The following is a 23,000-nucleotide window of genomic DNA, read 5'->3' as shown; positions in this document are numbered from 1 at the left end:
ACTTAATGCTACTTAGCTCCTTGCTGAAAGGAAAGGGCTAAGGTCCCTCTAAGCAGCAGTGCCCCAGTAGGGGCTACCTGTCCATTCTCCAGGGCTGACAATGATCTCCCAAGGTGGTAGGCATGGTGCTTTCCAAAGGGTGTGGATTTAGCCCCTAAAACTTCACCTTTGGCTTAGAAAGTGCAATATTTGTCTGATGGAGGAAAAAAAAGGGGTGACAGATATAGAGGAAAAGTCATTCTGATGGCTTGGAAATTCAGCTTAATAGTTGCAAGCTGCACTTGTGCCTGCAGAGCGGGCTGAGGATTTTATATTTTCTCTCCTTCCTCCTCCTTATTTGTTTACTTTTTTAATTATCCACACAAATACTGCTTGCTGGAGAACATCTCAGTTACCTCAGCTACTCAGCCAAGGGGAGCTCTACAGAAGAAGTCTTGCTGAGGCTGCTACTGAAAATTTGACCTTGTGACCTTCCTGCTGTCTATTTGCAGGCCATTGCCGTGTTGCGATGGTTGCTTAGCAAGGTGGTGACAACTGTTTTGAGGCAGTGACAGCTCTGTCATACCAGAAGTCTGCTGAGACTGAAACTAGTAATATTTGCTTTGCAACATTGCAATGCTTGCATCAGTGTATCCTCAAGTCATGAAGACAGATGTAGCAATAAAGTGACACTGCCTACGTGTCCGTCAAACTTCCATTAATGTGTGCTCTGCTGGGGCTCTCTGGCTTGATTCTTCTAATGTTCCTGCAGGTAGAAACCAAGCTGGGAGGAAGTGTTGATCCGCCTGAGGGTAGGAATGGCCTACAGAGGGATTTGGACAGGTTGGATCGATGGGCTGAGGCCAAGGGGATGAAGTTCAACAAGGCCAAGTACTGGGTCCTGCCCTGCACTTTGGCCACAACAACCCCAGGCAACGTTACAGGGAGGTGGTGGAGTCATCCCCATTTAAGGAAAGGGTAAGTGTAGTACTTAGGGACATGGTTTAGTGGGCAATATTGGTGGTAGGTGGAAGATTAGACTAGATGATCTTAGAGGTCTTTTCCAACCTTTATGATTCTATGATTCTGTGATACTTGTAAAGATCAGAGGCAAAATGGTCAAGTGGCATTTCTGTAGATCTGTACAGCTGAGTTTGGAACTGTGCTCAGGTTCAATGCCTTACACACACACACACAAACAACAAAGAAAAAACACATCTTTTCATTTGTAGTAGTTATTTTTTCTTTATAACAGAATGGCCAAGACCATGGCAGGTGAGAGTCAGTGGGCTGTGACATAGAAGCTTCCATGTGGATTGCAGGGTTAGAGATTGATGATCAATACTACCTCTACTGTAGATGCTGAAAACTTATCAGTGGTTCAACTGCAGAAATTACCTGCCAGGGGAAATTAGCAAATGCATCCCAGTGGCATTCCTATGGAGGTAAAGTTTTAACCTGATGGTACTGAACTCATTTATCAGGAGAATTTCAGGTCATTGCTGACAATATTTGCACATTGCACAAATAATAGCAGGAAAAGGAACAACAGAAAAGTCAACTTAAATTGCACAGTCAGAGCTAGCTTTATACTAGAGGTATAAAGGTTATAGCAAGTGGGACACTTTCCTTCTTGTTTTTTTTTCAGTCGCAGTAACTTCTCTGTCTAACCTGAGCAGCAGAAGTGTGAACGTGGCATCCTGCAAACTCTTGTTTCCCTGAGAGTTCAGGAACTAGATTAATGTATTGTCCTGTAGGATTCCTAACCCTGGAAATGAACTATGCAAGAGGGCAGGGGGACTCTGTGTTTTGGTTCTGTGCTCCTAAAAGGGAAGGTGGAAGGACCAGGAGTATAGACATGGCGGGTGAGATCATGCTGCAGTAATGGAAGCCTGTCTTCTGTTTTCCTGCTTGTAGCTCTCAAAGGATGCTGAAGACTGGAAAGGACTCAAAAATAGTTTATACAAGAGAACTGACTTAATCACAGTCTACAAATACTTCACTTGGGAGAGAGATTTCTAATAGTAAACAACGCTGACAGAAAGGTCTAGTTGAATTCTAGGTTACACCTACACTAGTAAATAAATAGATCCAGGGTTAGTTCTCTGAACCTGAGGGCAAGTGGCACAACATCCCTCTGAATTAAAGTCTTTCTCCCCTAAAGTAGGCAGTCTTGCCCAAACCACTGCTGGGATTGGTGCCCCAATCTGTGGTATCACACTTTGCCTTGCCATTTTTAGGAGAGTACCAGCTGGCACAAGCCAAAACTTGCCAGGAAGTACACTAGCAGCTTAACTATGCAGAAAATTGCATGTCAGTGCTTGGTCCAAACTGCTCAGTTTACTAATGCTGAAGTCAGCTCAGTGGCTGGCAGAAAAAGGGTGTTCGCTCCAAGCTTCAAGGCTCATTAGCCAGGGAGACAGTTTAGAGAGGTAAGGTCCTCATCATTTGGAGTTCTTCAGTGCAGCTTGGATGTCATTCAAAAAAGACAGGGATGTAGCAGAAGCCATGGCCTTTGTCTGAGCGGGAGAGAGCCTGAAGGCAAATTCTGTGACAGGGTCAGCTCAGGTGTCTGCAGCATCCAGTAGATGCACCTGTGTCCCTGAAGGGTGTCATCACTACAGGGAAAGCCTCTATGAGAAAGTCTTTAGGATCAGAAAAAGGCTTATTGTTCACAGCCATTGCTGCTAGGAGCCCTAAGCTGTGTGGAAAGCACTTGATTAATTCTCTTCACCTCCAGGGTATGAGATGCACACTGTGCTCCTTGCACTCCCTGCTGCTTTCTTGCGTGGGAAGTTTCAGTGCCTACACATAACCTGAAAGATGAGGGAAGTTCTGGGGACCTAGAAGAAGAGAGAGAAGCTTTTTAGGGATGGAGGTAGATATCCCAAGCCATGACCATTTTCCAAGCAGAGATGGAATAAGCTGACTGAGATTCTGCAGGACTCACGTCACTTTCCATGAATGTACATTTTGACTGTGCACTAGTGGACTAGGTGTCTGAGTCAGGGCCCCTGGAAACCTGGGAGTGAGGAGGTGGAAAAGGAATAGTACAGGGATCTTCCCATTATGAAATATAGTGGGGAAGGCCAGCTTGGAGGTGTGGTTCTTCTGACATTCCTGCCTCAGTTTGCCAACATACAGCCCCAAGACATCAATTGGTGCTGTCTGGGACACATTGTGCCTCATCAGATTTGATCTGTGATCCTCAGATTTTTCTTTAGCAACAGCAAACAGACTTCAGTAGCTCTTCTATCCCCAAAGCTTCTAGAGGATTCTGTTTGAGCTTTTAATTTGAGGCTTCTGTGGAGAAGGACTTGGAGGTCTTGAAGGACGAAAAGTTGGACACAAGCCAGCATTGTGCACTTGCAGCCCGTAAAATCGACAGTATCCTGGGTTGCATCAGAAGAGGGGTGGCCAGCAGGAAAAGAGAGGGGATTGTCCCCCCCTACACTGCCTTTGTGAGGCCCCATCTGGAGTATTGTGTCCAAGCCTGGGGCTCCCAGTAAGGGGGGATCTGAAGCTGCTGGAGCAAGTCCGGAGGAGGGCCATGAAGATGATCGAAGAGCTGGAACACTTCTGGAACACTTGAGAATTGGGCTTGTTCAGCCTGAAGAAGACAAGGCTCTGGAGAGACCTCACTGCAGCATTCCAGTACTTGAGGGGAGCTTATAAACAGGAGGTGGACTGACTTTTTACATGGTTTGATAGCAATAGGGCAATGCGGAATGACTTTAAACAAAAAGAGGGTAGATTTAGGTTAGATGTTAGGAGGAAATTCTTTACTTTGAGAGTGGTGAGGCACAGGCATAGGCTGCCCAGAGAAGTTGTGGGTGCCCCATTGCTGGAGGTGTTCAAGGCCAGGTTGGATGCGTTCCTGGGCCACCTGATCTTGTGGATGGCAGCCCTGCCCACAGCAGGGGGTTGGAGCTTGATGATCTTTAAGGTCCCATCCAACCAAAGCCATTCTGTGATTTTAAAAGAACTCTCTCCCAATCTTCAGTGCTGAGGTTAAGCCAGCTATAAAAGTGCTCATGAAGGATTGTGGGAAATTGCAAACATTCTATAGTTTAATTTTCATTTAATAATTTTTAAGTGAATTTTAACCTTTGAAGAGAGGGAAAGAGCAGTTCTGCTCTGGCAAAGCTGTGAACCACATGTTTAGGGCTATAATAGACTGGAGTAGATGGAAACACCAGCAAATTCCAGAATGTGGGGTTTTTTTTGAGAATGTTAGGAAAATGTCTGCCCTCCTCACCATTCTCCTAACCTCTAGTCCTCACCCAGTGCAGCACGTCTGCACAGATATCAGCCCAGTGGGAGCAGCCCCTCTGAGATATTTATCCTCCCGTTCTCTGCAGCCTGTCTTTCTAGTTTCACAGCCTCTGCAAGGCTGCAGTCTTCTTTTTTGGTGTCATTCAACAAACACACCCACCTCTCTCTCTCCAGCCCAGTCTTCTGCTCCACTCAGAGATTCTGCGACTCCCATGAAGGAATTTCCAACAATGCCAATCACAGTAAAATTAAAAAAAAAAAAAAAATCATTGAAATTAGAGATGGGAAAATCTTGCTAGCTCATCCCATCCATCCTCTCACATTCTTGCCCAGCCCAGTTTTTGCAAAATTTTTTGCTTACAGAACATTTTCCAGTGTGTTATCCAGTCTGCTGGTGTATGATTTAAGCAATGGGCATCCACTGCTTCCCATGTGAGAGTGTTCCACAGACGACTACATTTCTCTGTTTGGAAGAGGTTTCTGAAGCTTTCTTTCCATTCTGTCTGACCTAATTTCTCTTAAGCTTTTCCCTTAGTAGCACACTAGCCTAATGCTCTCCTTCCTTTCTGCTTACCCTGTTCAGGTGTTGGCAAATAATTTGTGTTTTGTGACACTTAATACTTAGCTTTAAATCTCAGCAATTATGATCCTTGGCTACCTGGGAAAAAGTAATGGGGAAGTTAATGTGTTAATTTGAATGTAGAACATGGAAGACATTGCTAGTAGCACTGCCTCTTTATTATAGTCACTTGACACATTTCATCACAAGGTTTGGCTTTGTTTTGTTTTTTTTTTTTTTACTTTGCCAAACTTGAAGCCAGCATCTACCATCTCACATCTGTTTTGGCTATTTTAGTGGGTTCTTTTTGTTTTTGTTTTTAATTTCACTAAAAACCACTTAGCTGTTTCTGAGAAGGCGGCTGGTAGGGGAATATTATTAAAAAAAAAAAAAAAAAGATGACATTTTCATTTTAAAAGAGCCCCTCTCAATACTGTCTTCCTTTAGAAGAAATCACACCCTTTCTGTCAGGAAAGCATCCTTTTCCATCTGTCACAAAATCCCCACCCCATATCTGGCTAAATAACAAACCGCTGAGTAATTGCAGCTTGAGCCTGCTCAGAAGAAACACAGGGGAAGGACAATTATTAATTAGTTGGGTTTTTTAACAGCAGGCCCGATGGAAATAACAGCACTTGACAAAGGCCCCTGTTGCCCTACACTTGGGCCAAGGGCTGTGGCAGCCTCACCCTGGCCTGCCCTGGCCCAGATGGCAGCAACCATGCTCACAGTGCAGCCGGGCCTTTCAGGCAGGCTGGGGGTGCTCAGGCACCCAGAAATCTAGCTGTGAGGAGGGGACAAAAATACAGAAGGAAAGAGGGAGACGCCCAAGCTCTTCGTGTGCCATCTCCAAAGTACTTCTCGTTTCTGTTTCCTCAGAGCTGAGTACTCCCTTCCCCTCAGCTGTGTGGGGAAGCCTGGATGCCTGCAGCTGTGGCTGAGCCCAGAGGTCCACACCACAGCTAGGGAAGCACATGCAAAGGAGTGCTGGACACTGAGCCCTCCTTCTCCTCAGGGGCCTTCGAACGGCACCATCAACTGCCTCCAGGCCTGCCATGGTGTGGGGCTGGGGCCCCAAACTTGTAGCACCCTCGCCATTGTCCAGGCTTAGTTCCCACTGCAGTGCACAGGCAGCGTGGAATGGCCCTCACCACAGGACTGACTGTGAGGAGGCAGCTCCCAAGCACCATGGAGAGATGGAGGGGGATCTGACATTGTCCTTAAGTCTGGGAAAAAAGAGATGCCCTCAGGCTTGAATCTTGGATAATTTACCATGACGTCCAGCAAGATAAAATGTGGAATTGTAATATTTTGCACTGTTTATTTCAAAGCAACCTCTGTAACATAGTTTCTGCTCAGTGCTCTAAAGAAGGGTGGTTTTAAGATTCCCTTTAGACCAGCATCTCAGACCTCGGTTCCTGCAACTCATGCTCACTGCCAGCTCTGCTCTGTTGGGGAAGCTGGCCTGAGGAACTCCCTCGTGCCTCCTGGCCACCCAGGTGGCTGTGCCTCTTGTCATGCTGCCACCTTATTCATGAATCCTTCCTTTCCCAGTTCTCTCTCCTTTTTTTTTTTCCCTCTTTGAATGCCGAGGGAAGGAGTTTTTAATAGCTGAAGAACAAAAACACCTCCCACACCTTACCTCAAAAAAGCTAACTCTCTGTCTTACTCACTCATTTTGATTTCCAAACCTCTTCTGCTAGCTCAGAGTCTGCCTTTGAAGCTTCAGTTCCTCAATTACTAGCATGTGAGTATAACTTTAGTAAATCACGGAGCTTCAATGACCTCCAGGGGACAATCCGTGTGAGTAAATAATTCAGATGTGCAATGGAGACCTTAAGCATTTAGCAGAGATAGAATAGATTTCTGATGGATATTTTGAGTAGGTTGAAATCAAGATATTGCAAGGGAATAGAATGATTTAAATCCAGGATGTAGTACAAGGACCTCTCCAAAAGTATTTTATTATGTTGGTCCATGACATCAGAGGCAGATATTGGTGGTATGACAGTTGAGGTTGAATCTTCCCGCCAATATTCTGTTGTTTTTTTTTTCTGTGAGATAGATGGCAGCAGAGGGGCAGTCTGACAAAGTGACGTTTGACATGGAAATGCTTATGAACCGTATTTGAATTCCTCCATGCAGAAAAAAATGCATCTATTGACATTCTTCGACACTTGTTGAATGTTGACAGAGACCAAACAGTGAATGTGAGCACAGTGAGATGGTGGGTGATGCGTTTCAGCAATGGCAACACCAGTGTGAAAGACAAACAACATTCCAGATGTCCATGCACAGCTGTCACACCATGAAATGAAGAACATCTCGATGAGCTCATCTGCACAAATTGGATGGTGACTATGTTGAAAGGTAGTGTTTTGTAGCTGAGAATTTGCTCTATCAAATAGTGTTATTGTGTTCTTTGTACCTGTTATAGTTTCCATAGAAATAAATAGGAGACATTACTTTCAGAACAACCTTCCAAAAAAACTAAAGAGTAGGCTTGAAGGTCTTCAGGGTGTCTGGGTCATGCTGGTACAGGTGAATTGACTGGGTATCCTTTGGAGGCTTTCTCTAGCACTCTTTATTCTGATTCAGCATACTGCAATAAAGATTTACCAAAGCCAAAAAACACTGTTTTGATGTACTTATCTCCATACATGAAACCTAGATGCAATGCAGTTAAACTATCTTGTTTTAATTTTTTTGTTTGTTTGTTTTAAAACTGGTATTAAATGTTTCTTTGACAGTAAGATCACCTGTGTATGTGACATACTCTCTGAACACACTAATTTTATATCCTTTACTTTTGTCATTATCAAAACAGTGTCTCTTTCCCACCAGCTTTATGTTGATTCCAACATCAACAAGGGTCAGCTGTGCTGTAGATGTGTGTCCGTGGGAATGACTGTGAAGACCCAACTTTACGGTGGAGGGAAACAGGCTATTTTTGAACTATCAGTCGAGCTGTTGCAAAATGGAATTCGGTACAGCTTAATTTACCCCATTTCTGGACTGACGTTTATATCCTGCATTGCATTCCATTTTGCTGGAGCAAAATTGTTAGCAACACCCAGCTAAAACAAGCACCAAATGTTTACTCCCCATTGCTGCCACTGCTTTGACTGCAGTGTAAACGCACCACTAATGACTTGGCCAATAAGAGGGGAAAATCATGTGTCAGAGCCAAGTACAGAACCAGGAATTTCGGCTGCCAGCCAGCTCATTAGATCACACTGTGTGCCTCTAATGAAATGCATTGATTTGTGACTCCTACAATAGCATTTTTAGGAAATCATTTCACTGGCTATTTATTTGTGTGTTGGAACAGACTGATGAGGTGGGAAAATTGAAGCAGACACGCTCTGATTACAAATCAAGAACAAAGTTTTAAGAATGAGGCTAACTAACCATTGGAACAACTTTCCTGAGGACGTAATGGGTTTTCCATCATATCCTATTGCATAGTCAATACTACTTAGCTATATAAAATATGTGCTATAGCTCCAGCAGAAGCTCTGTTTCTCCCTAGAAATGACTGAATTCTTTGGTTTCTGTTACACAAGAGATCAGAATATGTTGTTGTAGCAGTTCCTCTTGATGTCAAAAAAACATGAGCCTGTGGCAGCCATTGAGTCGGGGTGTTTCTGATTCTGTGCAGGAGCGGACTGAAATCCCATAACCAGTAGATTTAAAACCAGCAAAAAAATTCATAGAGGGGATTACCAAATTGTAAAGCCATATTCTGCAGAAGTGGACACCAATTCTGACACTGAGATAAAGTGCTGTGATGAATTAGCAAGCTCAGAAGGCCAATGAAACTACAAACTCGCTACATTTCAAAGCATCTGGTAAGATCTCGCAGAACATCTTGACCGTCAAAAAGAAAGAAAGAAGTGAGGTGAGTCCGTGCTCATCTTGTATTTCACTGGGTGCCTCAGAAAAGCTGATGGAGATAGTGAGCAGTGGATTAGGTGAGCTGTTACCTACTTGGTGGGTTATATGTCTTATTTTCCTGGACTGTGTCTTATTTAATATCCGTATAGATATATATAAAATATTGTCTTCTGCTTGTCTTCTTCTAGTTTGTGATTGGCTAAATTTGATAAAAAGCATTTTTTTTTTCTGTGTGCTCAGCTAAATATATCATAGAGTTGTGCAAGTTTTAGCATTCTTTGAAGAGCAACCCTCCTTCAGGTAGTCTTATGCTGTGTATCTAGAAGTGGAGGCGTCTAGAATCTTTAAGTGAATCCTCAAAGTCCGTGTTGATGCATTTGACTTTTTGATTTGCTTCCTATGCGTTTTTGAATGTTTCAAACAATAAAGATTAAATAGAAAAAAAATTAACTCAGATTTGCTTGGGGAAAAAAAATGGATAGCTCTGTTCAAACTAATGGCAAGCTTATTTGTTCATTTTCATGAAGAACTTACTTGTTCCAGTTCAATCTTAATGTGTATTATGCCACAGACGTGCTGTCTAGCAATGTAAGCTGTTCATGTTTAAAAACAGAATTCACCTTTAAATGTGCTTTGACTAAAAAAATGCCTGGTGAGGTCATTCGCAGAGCAAGAGTTAATGCATCATGCAAACAGCTAAATAAAGGTTACAATCTGAGTGGAATTATTCAGAGCTCAGGCAGAAATCTGGCATTTGCAGTCTGTCACTGGCTTTAAGAAGTCTGGCTCGCTCGGTGTCACTGCCGCCCAGACACATCCTGCTGCCTGTGTGGCAGTGAGGGAGGGGACAGCAGCATTGGACGTCTTCCTGTAAAAACAGCAAAAACAGGAGCAGGGGGTGAATGGTACACGGAACTGTCATGTGTGAAGAATGTGCGGAATGAGGGGTGAGTATGAGCATGCCTTTGTCCAGGTGTCACAGAGTAACTTTATGGGTGTAAAAAGCCATTCTTTCTCCTCTCTTTCTCCTCAGGATGGCTGAAGAGCTGGTGTTAGGAGAGCGTATGGTCCCCGGTTACCCCAGGGATGCAAAGCAAAGTAGAGGGCTATGAAGAGCCGTGTGCCTCCTGAGATCTGCCAGTTAAGTATTGCAATTGCTGGGCCCTATCTGCTATGGGTTTCTTGCCCTTCTTTATCACCAACAGCCCTAGGGAATTAAGGGCGTCAATTTTGGGCAGGATACACACTAAGTATTTATGTGATACAGCTGGGATGAAAATGCATCACTTCTAAATCCCCAGGCTTTTGTAGATTTGGCAATCCCTATGGAGGTGTTCTACTGAGATTGTGTTGTGTATTTTGTTCCCTTGTTTTGTTTCTGTAAGCCAAATGCTTGGCTGATTGCACAGGAAACCAACTGCTGTGGGCATTCACTTCAATGGGCAAACTTTAAACGAGTCACAAGGGACTGGCTACTGCTGAGTTCAAAAAGAAAGAGACATCTCAAACCTGTAGCAAAGCCAAGCTGTGGTGGGAAACACCAGATACAAAGAGGAGAAAACTGGAAGGCACAGTAGGGGGAGAGAAAGATAGAATGATGTTTTCCTGTCCGTAATTGGTCAGATTTAGGCAAAGTTGGAATGGAGATTTTAAAAGAAAGAACATTTTACTAAGAGAAGTTTGTCAAATGTCAGGAAATGTGCTCTCGTGTTGATGTCCTGTGAGCTGTGCACAGTAATCTGCACATGGAAACACTCTGAAAAAGTTAATACGTTACTTGATAAAATGCTGCAAAATATATTAGGAAGAATAACTTTGTGCAGGACAGAAGGTGGAGCAAATGACCTGCTGGGCTTCTGCATTCATTTCACTTCTTTTCTTTCCCCATTGATCTCAAAAGTCTCTTGGGCTCAGATAATTCGAAGACAAGGATCCACTCCCCAACATCCCCAAGGGAAGGAAAGAGAATATGTTCATACCAATGAGGAGGAAAAAAAGAAGAGGAAAAAGAAGGGAAAAAGAAAAAAAACCCACAAAAACAGAAGGGATAGGAGTCTAAACTTGGGTGTTGCTTCCCCCAGGCTCACACAGGAATAGCAGACTACTGAAAAGAAGACTAGAGAAAGATTGCCATCTTCTGGAAGGATAAATATCTGCCATTATTCAGAATACTAAATTTGGTACATTCTTAAAATCATAGCATATATCTGACAAATTTATTTTTAAACCTGAGCCCATGTCCACATAAATCTAAATTCAGTCACATTTCATTAATATATATACCATGATGCTAGCTTTAGGAATTGACATAGCATCCTGGATTTTAATGAGACTCGTGCTTAAAATTCGAAACTTGTTAACATTAGGGATTATCAGTAGTGAGATGAATTTTATTTATTCTTGGGCTTGAAAACCAGTTGGGATTTTTGTTTTGTTTTTAATTGAGCATTAAGAAGCCAAATTGAAGGTGCTCAGATGCAGAGAAAGAACAATGAAAAAATACTCCTGCTCTCCTTTTAAACATCAGCTCCTTCAGCAAATTAAGGACATCTGTGCCAAACAGAGCCTTGCTTTTAATCAAAAAGCCTGCAGACAGCTTGTGAAGCAGAGAAACATTCAGCATTGCCTTCAGTTAGCCCATCTTAGCAATGATTATCTATATTAGAGGAGCTTAAGCAGTGGCTGGGATGAAAATAACTGTGCAGCCACCAACTGTACTGTTGGAAGGCAGGGAGGATCAGCACCCTGTAACGGCACTGCCTGTGTGCAGGCTGATGAACCCCTGGGCTGTGCAGTCCCCAGAGCCATTGGTACACCTGTGTCTGGTGTTGGAATCATTGGGTAGGAGCAGCACCTCTCTCACACACTTTTATTCCATGTGGAGCTGCTCCGAGCCCTCTAGCGACTGCTCCTTCTCATGAGAGGTGATGCCATTCTTGCTGTTCTGCTGCCAAACAAGCTGTAATGAAACCCTCAAGTATTATAGGGCCTTTAAGTTTTTCAGGACAGGAGCTCAGAGGGGACTTTGGGTGAGAGTGAATCTTTCTGTTTCTTTCTAGCTTCCCAAATTCGTCTGATGTGAAGCTGCTGGGAGCTGAGATTCTTGGTGAACTTCATGCCTTGGTAAAGCTGCCAATACAAGGGACGCCACCCTTTGAGTACTGCACTTGTTTGACTCATTACTGTTTCACAGAGCCTGTCACTCAGCACTTGTTGTATGAGGGGCTCCTTTTTTTCATTACAATTCCAGTGCCCATGGGGAGAGCTGGTCCAACATATATTTAGGGTCTGAAATCCACAGTCCTCAGAGCAAATTCAGTCACATAGGCTTTCCTCACCCCATTTTTTATTTCTTCCCTTTCTGTGATTGGAATCTGGCCAGGAAGACATCCCAGGGATGGGAACTTGGGGTCTTTGTCATCTACTGAGTCTGTGTGCATGGGAAGGGGCTAATTGGTGCCCAGAGTGTTGGTAGTTTCTGAGCTGAGGTCATTGTCCCCTGAAGCACCAGTCAGAGAGCTGCCATCTCATTCCATTCAAGTTCTCAAACAGCCACTGCCCAGAGATGGCTTGGGATCCTTCTGTGTTTCACTGAAACTTTTTACTTTGTGAATGTTGTGCTTAATCCCAGTGTGCAGCACCAAGCACTTCCCATATAATCTCCTAGAACAGCTGTGCTGTGATTGCATTGTGGATTATAAAATGACCATTTTCTACAAATCAGCTGCTGACTGGAGGGATAGCATTTAATAATCATGGGGAGGGAGTGGGCAAGGGAAGAGAGGAGGAGACGAAGGAGAAAGGAGGGTTGAAGCAGTTTGGTTTCTTGGGAAATTTAGAGACAAGTAAAACCAAAGACAAATTGTGAGTTCTATTTCTGCATTACTCCTCCAAATTAACAGGACTTCAAGGACTTGCTAGTAAGGTAAATTCAAATTTCTTTCCTTTGGGGGTTATCTAGGTTCTGTGGTCAGTTACTGTCAGTGTATGGCTTTTATGGAGGGAAACATTTCTGCAAATTCTCATGAAGATGTCATTCAGATTCACTTCTTACCCCCTACATCCTTGGCATCGTTGGTTGAGTTCCTGCTTCTGCATCATTTCATTTCTTTTTTTTTCCTTGTCACTGGTTCTGAGAAAATACCGCCTTTGACCGACTATAACAAATCGACAGGAGAGAATATTTTTCCCACTATTGAAGATTTAAATTAGAAAAAAAATGTTTAGGTGGTTTGTTTGTTTATTTGTTCATTTGTTGTTTTGTTTTTGGTCAATATTGTGGGTGGAAAGATTATTTTCAATAAAAGTGTGAACAAACTGAAACCTGGTGAAAGAAAATATAATCAAGAATAGGTGAACAATTGAAAAACAACTCTGAAGGTTGGTGGTATCCAGTATGCCTCCAGATCATGGAACTCTTTAGTTACCATTTCACTAAGATGGTACCATCTCTAGGGTACAGCATCTCAGTTGCTGAAGTAAGAAGTCTTCTGAAGGAGGCAAAAGAAGCCAGAACATAAGACGATACAGGATTTTCTCATGAGCTGGGTATTTTCTTGCCTTTGATGAAGGTGTTCTGGATCAGGCACTGTTTTCTAAGTGATGAGATGCTAATCAAATCCTGCCTTCCAAGCAGAGATTCAGCAGCATCTCTACTGGCCACATTTCTGAGCTTGCTGGTTAGCAGAAAAAACTGCTTCTAACTGCATCACTTTCGTCGGCATCCTGTAAGACTGTCATAAACAACGTGATTGTTTGTTTCTGATTTTTATAGTATTGTCCACAGTATGCTGGGCCTTTCATACGCATTCAATGTTGGGTGAGTCAACAGAAGTTGTGTGAAGAGGCCAGCAGCAGGCAATGTCTGTACAAATCGAATCTATTCATGGTCAAATAGATTTTGTGAGTCATAAATAGGAAAGGGTGGGAGTATCTGGATGAAGTTGTGCCAAACATAGGGTCTGCCATGTGGGAAGAGGTATGCGTTGATTACATGAAAGTTGATGTGTGGGTAGATGACATCTAATCAATCCATGGAGTGATAAGATGGGGTTCTCAGAAGTCAGTGCAGGGTTTTGCAGGAACCTTAAAATCTTTAGTTTCTCCCTGAGAGAGAAAGACCACAGGATCCTGGTACGCAAACTGCTTTCAGAATTACTTATTGTGATGAGATAAAACTGAGAATAGTGTTTATGACACCATTCATTCTTAAAAAAAAAAACCCTTTTGGCACTTTCTATGAGAACACAGACACTGTTATCCAACCACTCTACCAAATTTATGATGTGCAGAGCAGTGCTTGCTCAAGTGGGAGGTGCTGCTCTGAGCTTGAACTCAAGCTGCTGGGTGTGGGTAGCTGGGTGTACCCCTGGGGCAGGCCACTGCTTTGAGTGTGTTCTGAGAACATTTCCCTGTCTTTTCTCTGAAATCAGTATCCTACCTGCCTCCCTAGGTATAGTAATGAATGGTGCTTGAAGAAGTGTTTTGGGATGCGTAGCAGCAAGAATTCTCATTTAGTTGAACAAAGTATTCATCATGTTCCATGTGGTGGAAACACATGGCATCTGGGGAAAGTTGGTTAACAGCTCTTAGCTACTGTCTCTGAGGTAGAGCAAACATGATCACCCCTCTCATTTTGCACACACACACACACACACACACACACACACACAAACCCCAGTGCATTCAGACCCAGTAGTTCTATAGGGTCACCCTCTCTTACCCAGTAAACATACCCAGCGTATTTTGAAATGGTTGAAACTGAGCTATTGCTCCACTGCTCTGGCTTTTAGGAAAGGGTTTTTCTTTGTTGGGATGTTGTGAGGAGGGCAGACTGCTTCTCCTATTCATATCCTCTCCCCACAGGTGCTCCCCCAGGAAGAGCTAGGGTTTGTGACAGTAGGTGGCTGGTGTGACAGTCCCTCTGTTTCTGTGTTGTAGATGGAGCTGCTGAAGATGTTGCCGTGGCGCCGTGCTTTCCTGGCAGTCATCCTGAACCTGCTGGCGCTCAGCCTCTCCACCACCGCCTTGCTCAGCAGCTACTGGTGCACAGGGACCCAGAAAGTGCCCAAGCCTTTGTGTGGGAAAAGCAAAGACTCCAAGTGCATTGGTGTCCCCATGACGCCCGATGCAGCTGCTAGCAATGCTTCAGCCCAGGATGAGGTGCACTACAGCTGGGAGACCGGGGATGACCGCTTTTCCTTCAGATACTTCCACACGGGGATGTGGCTTTCCTGCGAAGAAAGCATGGAAGGGCCAGGTAGTGTCTTGCCCAGATGGCCACAGCTTTTTTCCTTGTTCTTACTCCACAGGAGTTCAGATTGAAAGGTAGAGGCTGACAACACTTGGGAGAAAGCCTTCTTCATTATCCTAAATGGCACCAGCCCTATATACTGTCTTTGTACTTCTGTCCTTCACAGAGATGTTTACAGATGGTGGCAAGGCAGAATGCCTGTCTCTGGTGTGCCCCTCTGTCTGGAACAGGGGCTGTGGAGATGATGGTGACAGCGACTTTGTGGCACCATTCATGCTAATGGGCACTGGAGTGGCCTTCCTTTCCTTCTCTGAGCTCTGTTCCTACACTCAGTTCACTTCATGCTCTACAGGGCACATCTGTACATACCCCTGTGAAACTGAGATGGGGATTTTATTCAGTGTTGTCAACTTGTAGTTAACAACTGTGAGGATTACATTTGTTGACATTCTCCTTAAATCACCAAACTGTGGAGATGTATGAAATGAATAGGGATTGGGCTTTTATCAAACAAACAAAAAGCAACAAAGAGAGAAATAGAGGTATTGCATTACAGATGCAGAGAAAACCTTGAGAATATGACCAGAGAGGAATCAAAGGTAGGAGGCAAACTGACCTGAGGATTAGAGCCACAGTATTTTAATTTTTAGTAATTTCTTTGATACTGTGACAGATTTGACTGGTGATTTTTGACCATGTGGGGCTGGCACTGTAAACTCTGGAATGCCAGGGTATGGTTGTACAGCCTATACTAGCTCCCATGTCTTCTTTTACCCTTACTTTGCTCTTGCCCAGCCCTGCTGAATTCCTTCTGCAGGAATTGGTGCCACATCAGTACAGGTGGATACTCTGCAGTGCACAAATGTGCTTTACAGCCTAGCGCATACATTGGGGATCAGAACTGACCCAGAAGCCAGCCATCAGAGGGATGTGTAACTAAAGATGCAGTGATGAAAGTTGCTTACATCAGGCCCTTTCCACAGAGCCCACTGCCCTGCCTTCAGGTCTACCCAACACAGACAGAATCCTAGAGCTGTTAGAGTTGGAAGGAACCCTTAAAGGTCATCTTGTCTATCTCCCCTTCTCTAACTGACTGACCATTCTAGTACAGCATTGCTCATTTTCTTATCTGTTGCTGTACAGATAAGACAGCAAGACTCTGAAAGACTCTGGAAATTAATTAAATGAATAAATACATGCATAGATACATGCATACATAAAGGTGAACAAAAGACAGAAGAGGGGTGGAAGCAGGAACATGCTTGAAAGTCTCATATCCTAATGAGAGGATTGCTTCATTATGAGCTTTTCCAGATATGCTGTGGAAAGAGATGTGTTTATTTGGGATGGGTTTGGGATGGAGCGTGTTTCCATGGTGCTTGTGGGAGTGGGAATACATAATTTGACAGCTTTCTCTGAAAGAATTGTCTGGCCACCAGGCAGTCCTGGAATAACCCCAGTGCCTGAAGGAATGCTGAGAGCATGTTACATCTGGATTGCAGCAGAGCACGGGGTAGGCATAGTCAGCCTCAGTCCCCTGCTTCCTATAAAGTGAGTACTATCTACCCACTGCCTAGGGTCTATGAAGCAAGCGTAGAGAGAACAACAACTTAAAAAAAAAAAGCAAGGCTCTGATCAGCAACAGGAGTTTGAATTGAATTGAGCTGGAGAAAGGATTTCATTATTCAGGCTAATCTCAGGATCAGCTTTAGATGAGCCATTACTGAATAACCTCATTAAAGTTCTAGGTGAAGTAGCAAACAGCAAGTTAATGAAGACTGCAGATGGCACTAAACTGGGTAGCATCCTGAGAGCCATGGATGATAGAAGTAATACAGGGGATTGGGAGAGATTAGAACTGGGGATAGAAATTAAGGAAATGAGATTCTTACATGAAAAACTGCGGGCTGGTATTTCTGGGAGAAAATACCATGACAAGTTGAGAACAGGACCCTCAAATGCAGTGATACGGTATACAGCAGTGCTATGAAAGACTTAAAGATAATGGTGGACCCTTCATTAATAGTTCGTATCTGGCCTCTTTAAAAAGCCAAAGAAAAAACAAACAGCAGTTGTCTACACAGTATGCCTAAACTGGGAGGACAGAAGGCTTGCTTTCTGTGTGATTCTTTGTCTCAGAAGGGGATCTCATATCTCTCATATACAATATATGGGAAGATAATTTTTTTTGCTTTCTTCTTGGGAAATCAACGTTGTAAACTGATTTTCCTGAGGTGAGTGGGAGTGCATGTCCTCAGAAGTGGTGGGTCTGTGGTCTGTTGTAAGCTACACTTAATTGCCCTGACCAGAAGCCCTCAGAGACTGGTAATAAAGTGGTGAAGAAGTAGCAGCAGAAATTTTTCTAGAAGGGCCACCTCTAGTTTTCCACAGAGACTGCCTTCTCCTACCATGCCCCAATGAGGGTATGGAAAGATGGTCAGAAAGAGATCGGAAGTGAGAAGATCTGGCAGGTAGATTCAAATGACCGGGGCTGTGCAATGAAGAGGGAGGGAGAGGTATTCTTTTACCTTACCCTACACTATTTTACAAACTAACATCCTTGTTTTTGTGTTTCAGAGGAGAAATGCCGTAGCTTTATTGAGCTTTCTCCACCAGCAGAGAGAGGTAAGAGCAAATCCCTGTATCTCACCATAGCTAACCAGTGCACCTCCTTGGGACAAGGGATTTGCAACACTTCTCCTGCATGAGGACAGTGAGGTGGGTCCCCAAAGGCTCAGGCCTCACGGATGCTAAAAATGTAAAGATTTCCTCCCAGAAGTTTGTCCAAACTCCTACCATCTGTGAGGTCAGCAACAGAAACCCCAGGCCCCCTCCCACATGAAGTGGGGTTTGTCTCTTCTACTAAGTCACCAAGTTCAAGCTTGTCATCTCATGTAGTCAGCAGGGAGGAGATGGACATCACCCAAGGGCATTCCTTCCCTTGTGCTGGATGCTCACTCAGAGCTGCAGTCTTGAAGTCTGAAGGATGCCTCTGGGAGCCCAGTCACTTCCTTGTACTAAGCAATCAGGACATCCAAAAGGCACACTTTGAGTGAAATTCTGCCTCATCAAATATCAAATTTGGGCTTGAGAGCTGCCTGTTCCTGTCACTGTCACATGGTTCAAATTATCCTGGGGACAACTTCAGTACACCTGGATGGACTGGAACACACACTGGGCAACCACAGCAGCCAGCAGGGAAATAAGTGCTTTGGGGGAGCTCACCTTCTTTCTGTCTTGCTTCCCCTGTCATGTGGCTAAGAACAATGACCTGTTTTTATAAAGCCCTGTGTATTCACAGGCACAGGGTGCAGTGCTAGTGATGCACCGTGGAGTACATATGCACATTAACCTCTCACGCTTATTCTTTTTGGAAAGAGCATTTACACAATTCAAATGATGCTGATGTTACAAGATCATGTTGAAATCATATGGATCTCCATTTTGTCATAAGAGAATAACTTCCCTGCAAAAGGAATTGCTCTTGCATTTACCACATGTTCCTTTCACAGGAAGCAGTGATTCATCTTTCAGACTCCTCACCTTCTTGTCCTCCATTCCCCACCCAGGAATTGGGCATTGGTTGGGGTTCCAGTGTCTTCCCCAAGCCTAAGAAAATAGGCTTATGCAACCAGAATACATCTTTGTAAATATGTCTGTCCCCCCTCACACTCCTCTCACTGTTTCTTGGTTAATTTCAACCCAGATTTGAGAGAAAGTCTCTGTTCTGTAAGACACTGAGGTCTTATATCACTATGAGCATGACATTCACAGTGTCACAGCTCCATCATCTGCTTTCAGTCCTTCCTGCACACAATACCATCTTAAGATGACCTGGGCCTCGAGAGCAGCCACCGGCATGGGCAGCAAGACTAGGTTGCTTTCCCTGTGTTGCTTTCCCTCAGGTCTCTGAGCACAGCTGGTGCCTGTGGCCTCCAAGACACTTTTGGCAGTCTGACTTCTGAGGAAACAGTCTCTGTGATGTTGTTGCAGCAAGCAAACCAGCTCCTCTGTGCAGGGAATACAACTCATCAATTCCTGCTAAAGAGCTGGGTGACTCAATGGGACTAATGATGTTTGAGGAGCCCAGTTAAGTGCCACAGTAATGAGGGCTTTCTTCTCATTCCTTTTCCCCAGCGGAATGACTCTTCTAGGGCCATTAGCAATTGCTAACAGTAGTGATCCCAGAGCTGCTTCATTTGTCAGATTAATATTTCTTCCTTAGTGAATCCTGTGCTCTTCTGGAGCCCAGCATTACCGAATGCCTTTTCTCATTCTCCTCTATCCCTGCCACACAGTGAGCTGAGCTGAGAGCTGTGATATGACTCAAGTCCCATCGATAAACCCTGCATGAATGTGCCCACTCTCCATTCAAGCAGCAGAGTGCGTGGTGAATGTAACTGCTCTAGCTAGATATCCCCCATGGCTTTACCTTGCTGTTTGTGAATATCACTGGCTTATACACAGACAGCTGTTTTAGGTCCTCTCAGCTTTTGCAGTGTTGGATCAGCCAAGCCATCTTCCATGACAGACTCTCTGTCCCCTTCAGCATCCTTCAAGCCCTTGCTGATAGGCAGGGGGCAGGTTGTTTTCTTCACCTCCCTTCTCTCCAGCAGACTTCCTTTCAGGATTAGGTTGGGAAGGGAGAATACTCTCCCTTGAAAAAGCCATATGGTACTGATATGAGGGCTTTCTGGTTCCTCGCAGGAATCCTGTGGCTCTCTCTGGGGTCAGAGATGCTGTACATCAGCCTCCTGCTCATCAGCTTCATCCTCCTGATGGTGGAAATGCTGCACACTGGCAATCCTGTCTGTGGACTGAAGCTCAATGCCTTTGCTGCTGTCTCCTCAGTGCTGTCAGGTAAGTGTGTTACTGCGGAACCTGGCAGCAAGACAATCACATGTGGCAGAAGAAAAAATACACTGACAGCCTCTCTCATTCACTCACCTCTGTTGATGAGAATCAGAATGAAAAGAGGCAGCAAAAAGCCCCTAAAAAGTGTCTAAAGAGAAACAGAGTTAATGGGAATTGCAAGGAGATGATAGTGTAGAAGCAACCCTGGAGAGGTGGTGTACCAGCTGCTGGCCCTGCACAGCAACAGGAAAGCCTCCTCTCCCAAACAAGGCTGAAGCATGCAGCTCTGGCTCCTGCCATAACTTTCTTGTATTTTTTTGTCTTCTTGTACTAGGTCTCCTTGGGATGGTGGCACACATGATGTACAGTCAAGTCTTCCAAGCCACGGTTAATCTGGGACCAGAGGACTGGAGACCACACACGTGGGACTACGGCTGGGCTTTCTAGTACGTGAGCTTTACATCCACCCTCACTTCCCTGGGCTCTAGATCTTCAGTCATGCTACACCTTGTCCAAACCCTCCTCCCTTCTACAGCCTTTGTGTTTCCAAAGACATGGTTCTCCTACTGCTAAATCTCCTGTCTTTGCCTCATCCCCTGCTTTAACAAATAGTTGCTGAGTTTCTTAAGTGAGTAGGTACCAAGAACTGGTAAAACAATGTAGTCACACCTAAACGAGTACCTTCTGCCCTGCTGACTAATCAGACTTGCCCCTACGTGGTTTGCCCTGTTTAGTCTCAGTTTTTCCCTGTGTGCAGAGGCCACTGCCACACCTGTGATGTTGCTCTGAAAAACACCTTATTTATCTGCAGTTTAAATAAAATTGCATGTTGGTTTGACATCTTTGCTGAGCAAAGTCCAAAAGGTCTGTTCTTGCAGCATCAAGACTAGACACATGGCTAAAGATCTGGACACTATAGCCAGGAAGAGCAGATGTAAAAAGCAAGTGGCTCAGGATTTCTTTCTCCAAAGGCTAAAGAGGCTAACCCCTGCTGATGTGCCATAGCTGACTTTAAAAACAGTTGAGTGAAGTTCTGTTAAGTTTGTTAGTCTGACACCTCTAGTCTTTCTAGTTCATGTTCACGCTCAGCAGCTTCTACCTGTCAAACTAGGGTGCACCACAGTGCATGCAGTTCAGTTCTTTGCCTGGCTTCTCATGGCATGTGTTGTTTTTGTTTCTCTCCTGCAGCATGGCATGGACCTCCTTCACCTCTTGCATGGCTTCTGCTGTCACCACTCTCAACACCTACACCAAGACAGTGCTGGAGTTCAAACGCAACCACATCAAGGGCTATGATGTGAGCTTCAAGGATCAGCCTCAGCACCACCAGTACTTCATACAGCAGCAAATAAGCAGCTACTATGAGCCCCGAGACAAACCCCTCCATTCAGTGTCCGAGGGAGTTGACTTCTACTCTGAGCTGCAGAAGAAAGTGCTGCAGCGAGAACCAGAGCTGGACCTCGATGAGGTCTTGGGACAGACAATTGGGGAAGATCAGTGTTAGGGATGAATGCACAGGGGTGGAACAGTGGGGTTTGGGAAGCCAAAAGCTCTGAACCAAACACAAACACCACTGTTAGCACGTTCTTGGAGATCTCTTCCTTCCTCTAATGTTCAGGGGGTGAGAAGAAAAAAAGTCAGGCACTGGAACAGGGCAGCAGCAGTGCCAAGAGGAGGCAGTGCAGGTCCTCACTGATCACAGCTTGAAGTGTGTCCTCAGCTGGGAAGGATGAAACTGGGGGTACATGATGTTGGTGCCATCTGTATCCAAGCATTGTCAGACAGAACTGAGGCAGGTGTACTAATCCCAACAGCACTGCACTAAGGAATAGATAAACTCAGCCCAACCCAGCTGCCAAATTGCACTGCTGGGCCTCTTTGGGTGGCGTCACATTGCCATTCCAGCAACCTCCTTGGGTCAGTGCTAAGGTGTAGGGCATAGGTGCTCACTCTGACTTGCTGTAGTCCTCTCTGAATACCCTATTTATTCTTCTTTTCTAGGCCCAGTCTCTTGTCCCTGCCCCCAGATTAAAAGTGCTGCTGGAGTAGAAATGGGAGGTTGCTTTCAAACATATCCTCTCTTTCTTATCTGTAATGACTCCTATATGCACCCTCCTTGCTTTGCCCCCTCCAGCTCCCATTCTGAGATACTTTCCTGTCTGACTCTATTGTGCTTCTCCACATCCTTTACGAATCCGTGGCTGAACTTCTGCTTTTTTGTTTCTCTTCACTCGTCCCCTTTTCCCATACTGTACAAATACCACCAACAGTCCCCAATCAAGCAAATTCATCATCCCTCAAAGGTGAAACGGTGGTTCACATGACACACACTGATGCTGTACACAGTATTTATTTGCTCCACTGCAGTTCACAGTTCAAATACATTTTCTCAACAATATACAGACAGACTCTTTATTCACAGTGTGGGGGGGTGTGTGCGGGTGGGGTGAATTCACATTATGGAGGAGCTAATGTCAATGCACTCAAATATTAGTTATCTCAGGAAGAATCTCAGGAGAATAACTACTTCAGGTAACAAACGCCTCACCTTTCCCAGCAAGGTGGTGGCTAGACAGGAGGAAAGGTGCACTCCTGTTTAATCTTCATATATTACTGGTCCTCACACTTTTGGTTCCTATTATACAGCTGTATTAACTAACTGAATATTATAAATACCAACCCATCTGGAGGAAAATCCCAGGCCTAGAGCTGATGCTACAGTTGTGCTAATATATACAAAGCTATTTACACAAAAATACCATTAAACATATACAAACTGTTCTCGGGTTCTGATATTAGGAGAGAAGGGCCCAAAGGCCAGCTTTGGGGCTTGCAGCTAATCCTGAAGAGCTATACTGAAAGCTGTCCTGGAAGCTTTATATAGAGATGCAGGGAGGGAGAAAAAGGGTGACATTGCAAGACAAAGTGTCAAGAGCCCAGGAGTGCAAACCAAGGTAGAAGTGCCCATCCTTGATGTAAGCATCAAAGTGCTGCCATCACCTTGCTACTCAGAAGGAAGTGCAGCAACACAGGTGGGGTACATGTCAGCAGGAGGACAGAAGAGCCATTTGCAATTCTCACCTCAGTCTGGCTCTGCCTAATGTCAAAGGTCAGATCTAGAAAGGCATATAGGGAAAACAGTAACATGTTGCTGCCCTGCATTGTGAGGAGTTGCCAGGCCAG

At 44.5% G+C, this 23,000-nt stretch overlaps 1 protein-coding gene across 1 annotated transcript; it reads left to right on the top strand.

Moving 5' to 3' along the window:
• Nucleotides 742-21,597, top strand: GSG1 (germ cell associated 1). The gene is made up of 9 exons (XM_021377219.1): nucleotides 742-957; nucleotides 7,008-7,183; nucleotides 8,475-9,657; nucleotides 9,744-12,635; nucleotides 14,651-14,969; nucleotides 17,541-17,588; nucleotides 19,671-19,823; nucleotides 20,152-20,263; nucleotides 21,006-21,597. Exons 5-9 carry the CDS (start codon nucleotides 14,651-14,653, stop codon nucleotides 21,319-21,321), a joined length of 948 nt encoding a protein of 315 aa, XP_021232894.1. The 5' UTR covers nucleotides 742-957; nucleotides 7,008-7,183; nucleotides 8,475-9,657; nucleotides 9,744-12,635; the 3' UTR covers nucleotides 21,322-21,597.

This window comes from Numida meleagris, chromosome 1 (assembly GCF_002078875.1).
Source record: "Numida meleagris isolate 19003 breed g44 Domestic line chromosome 1, NumMel1.0, whole genome shotgun sequence".
NCBI lineage: Eukaryota > Metazoa > Chordata > Aves > Galliformes > Numididae > Numida > Numida meleagris.
This window is presented reverse-complemented; position numbering and strand designations above follow the sequence as displayed.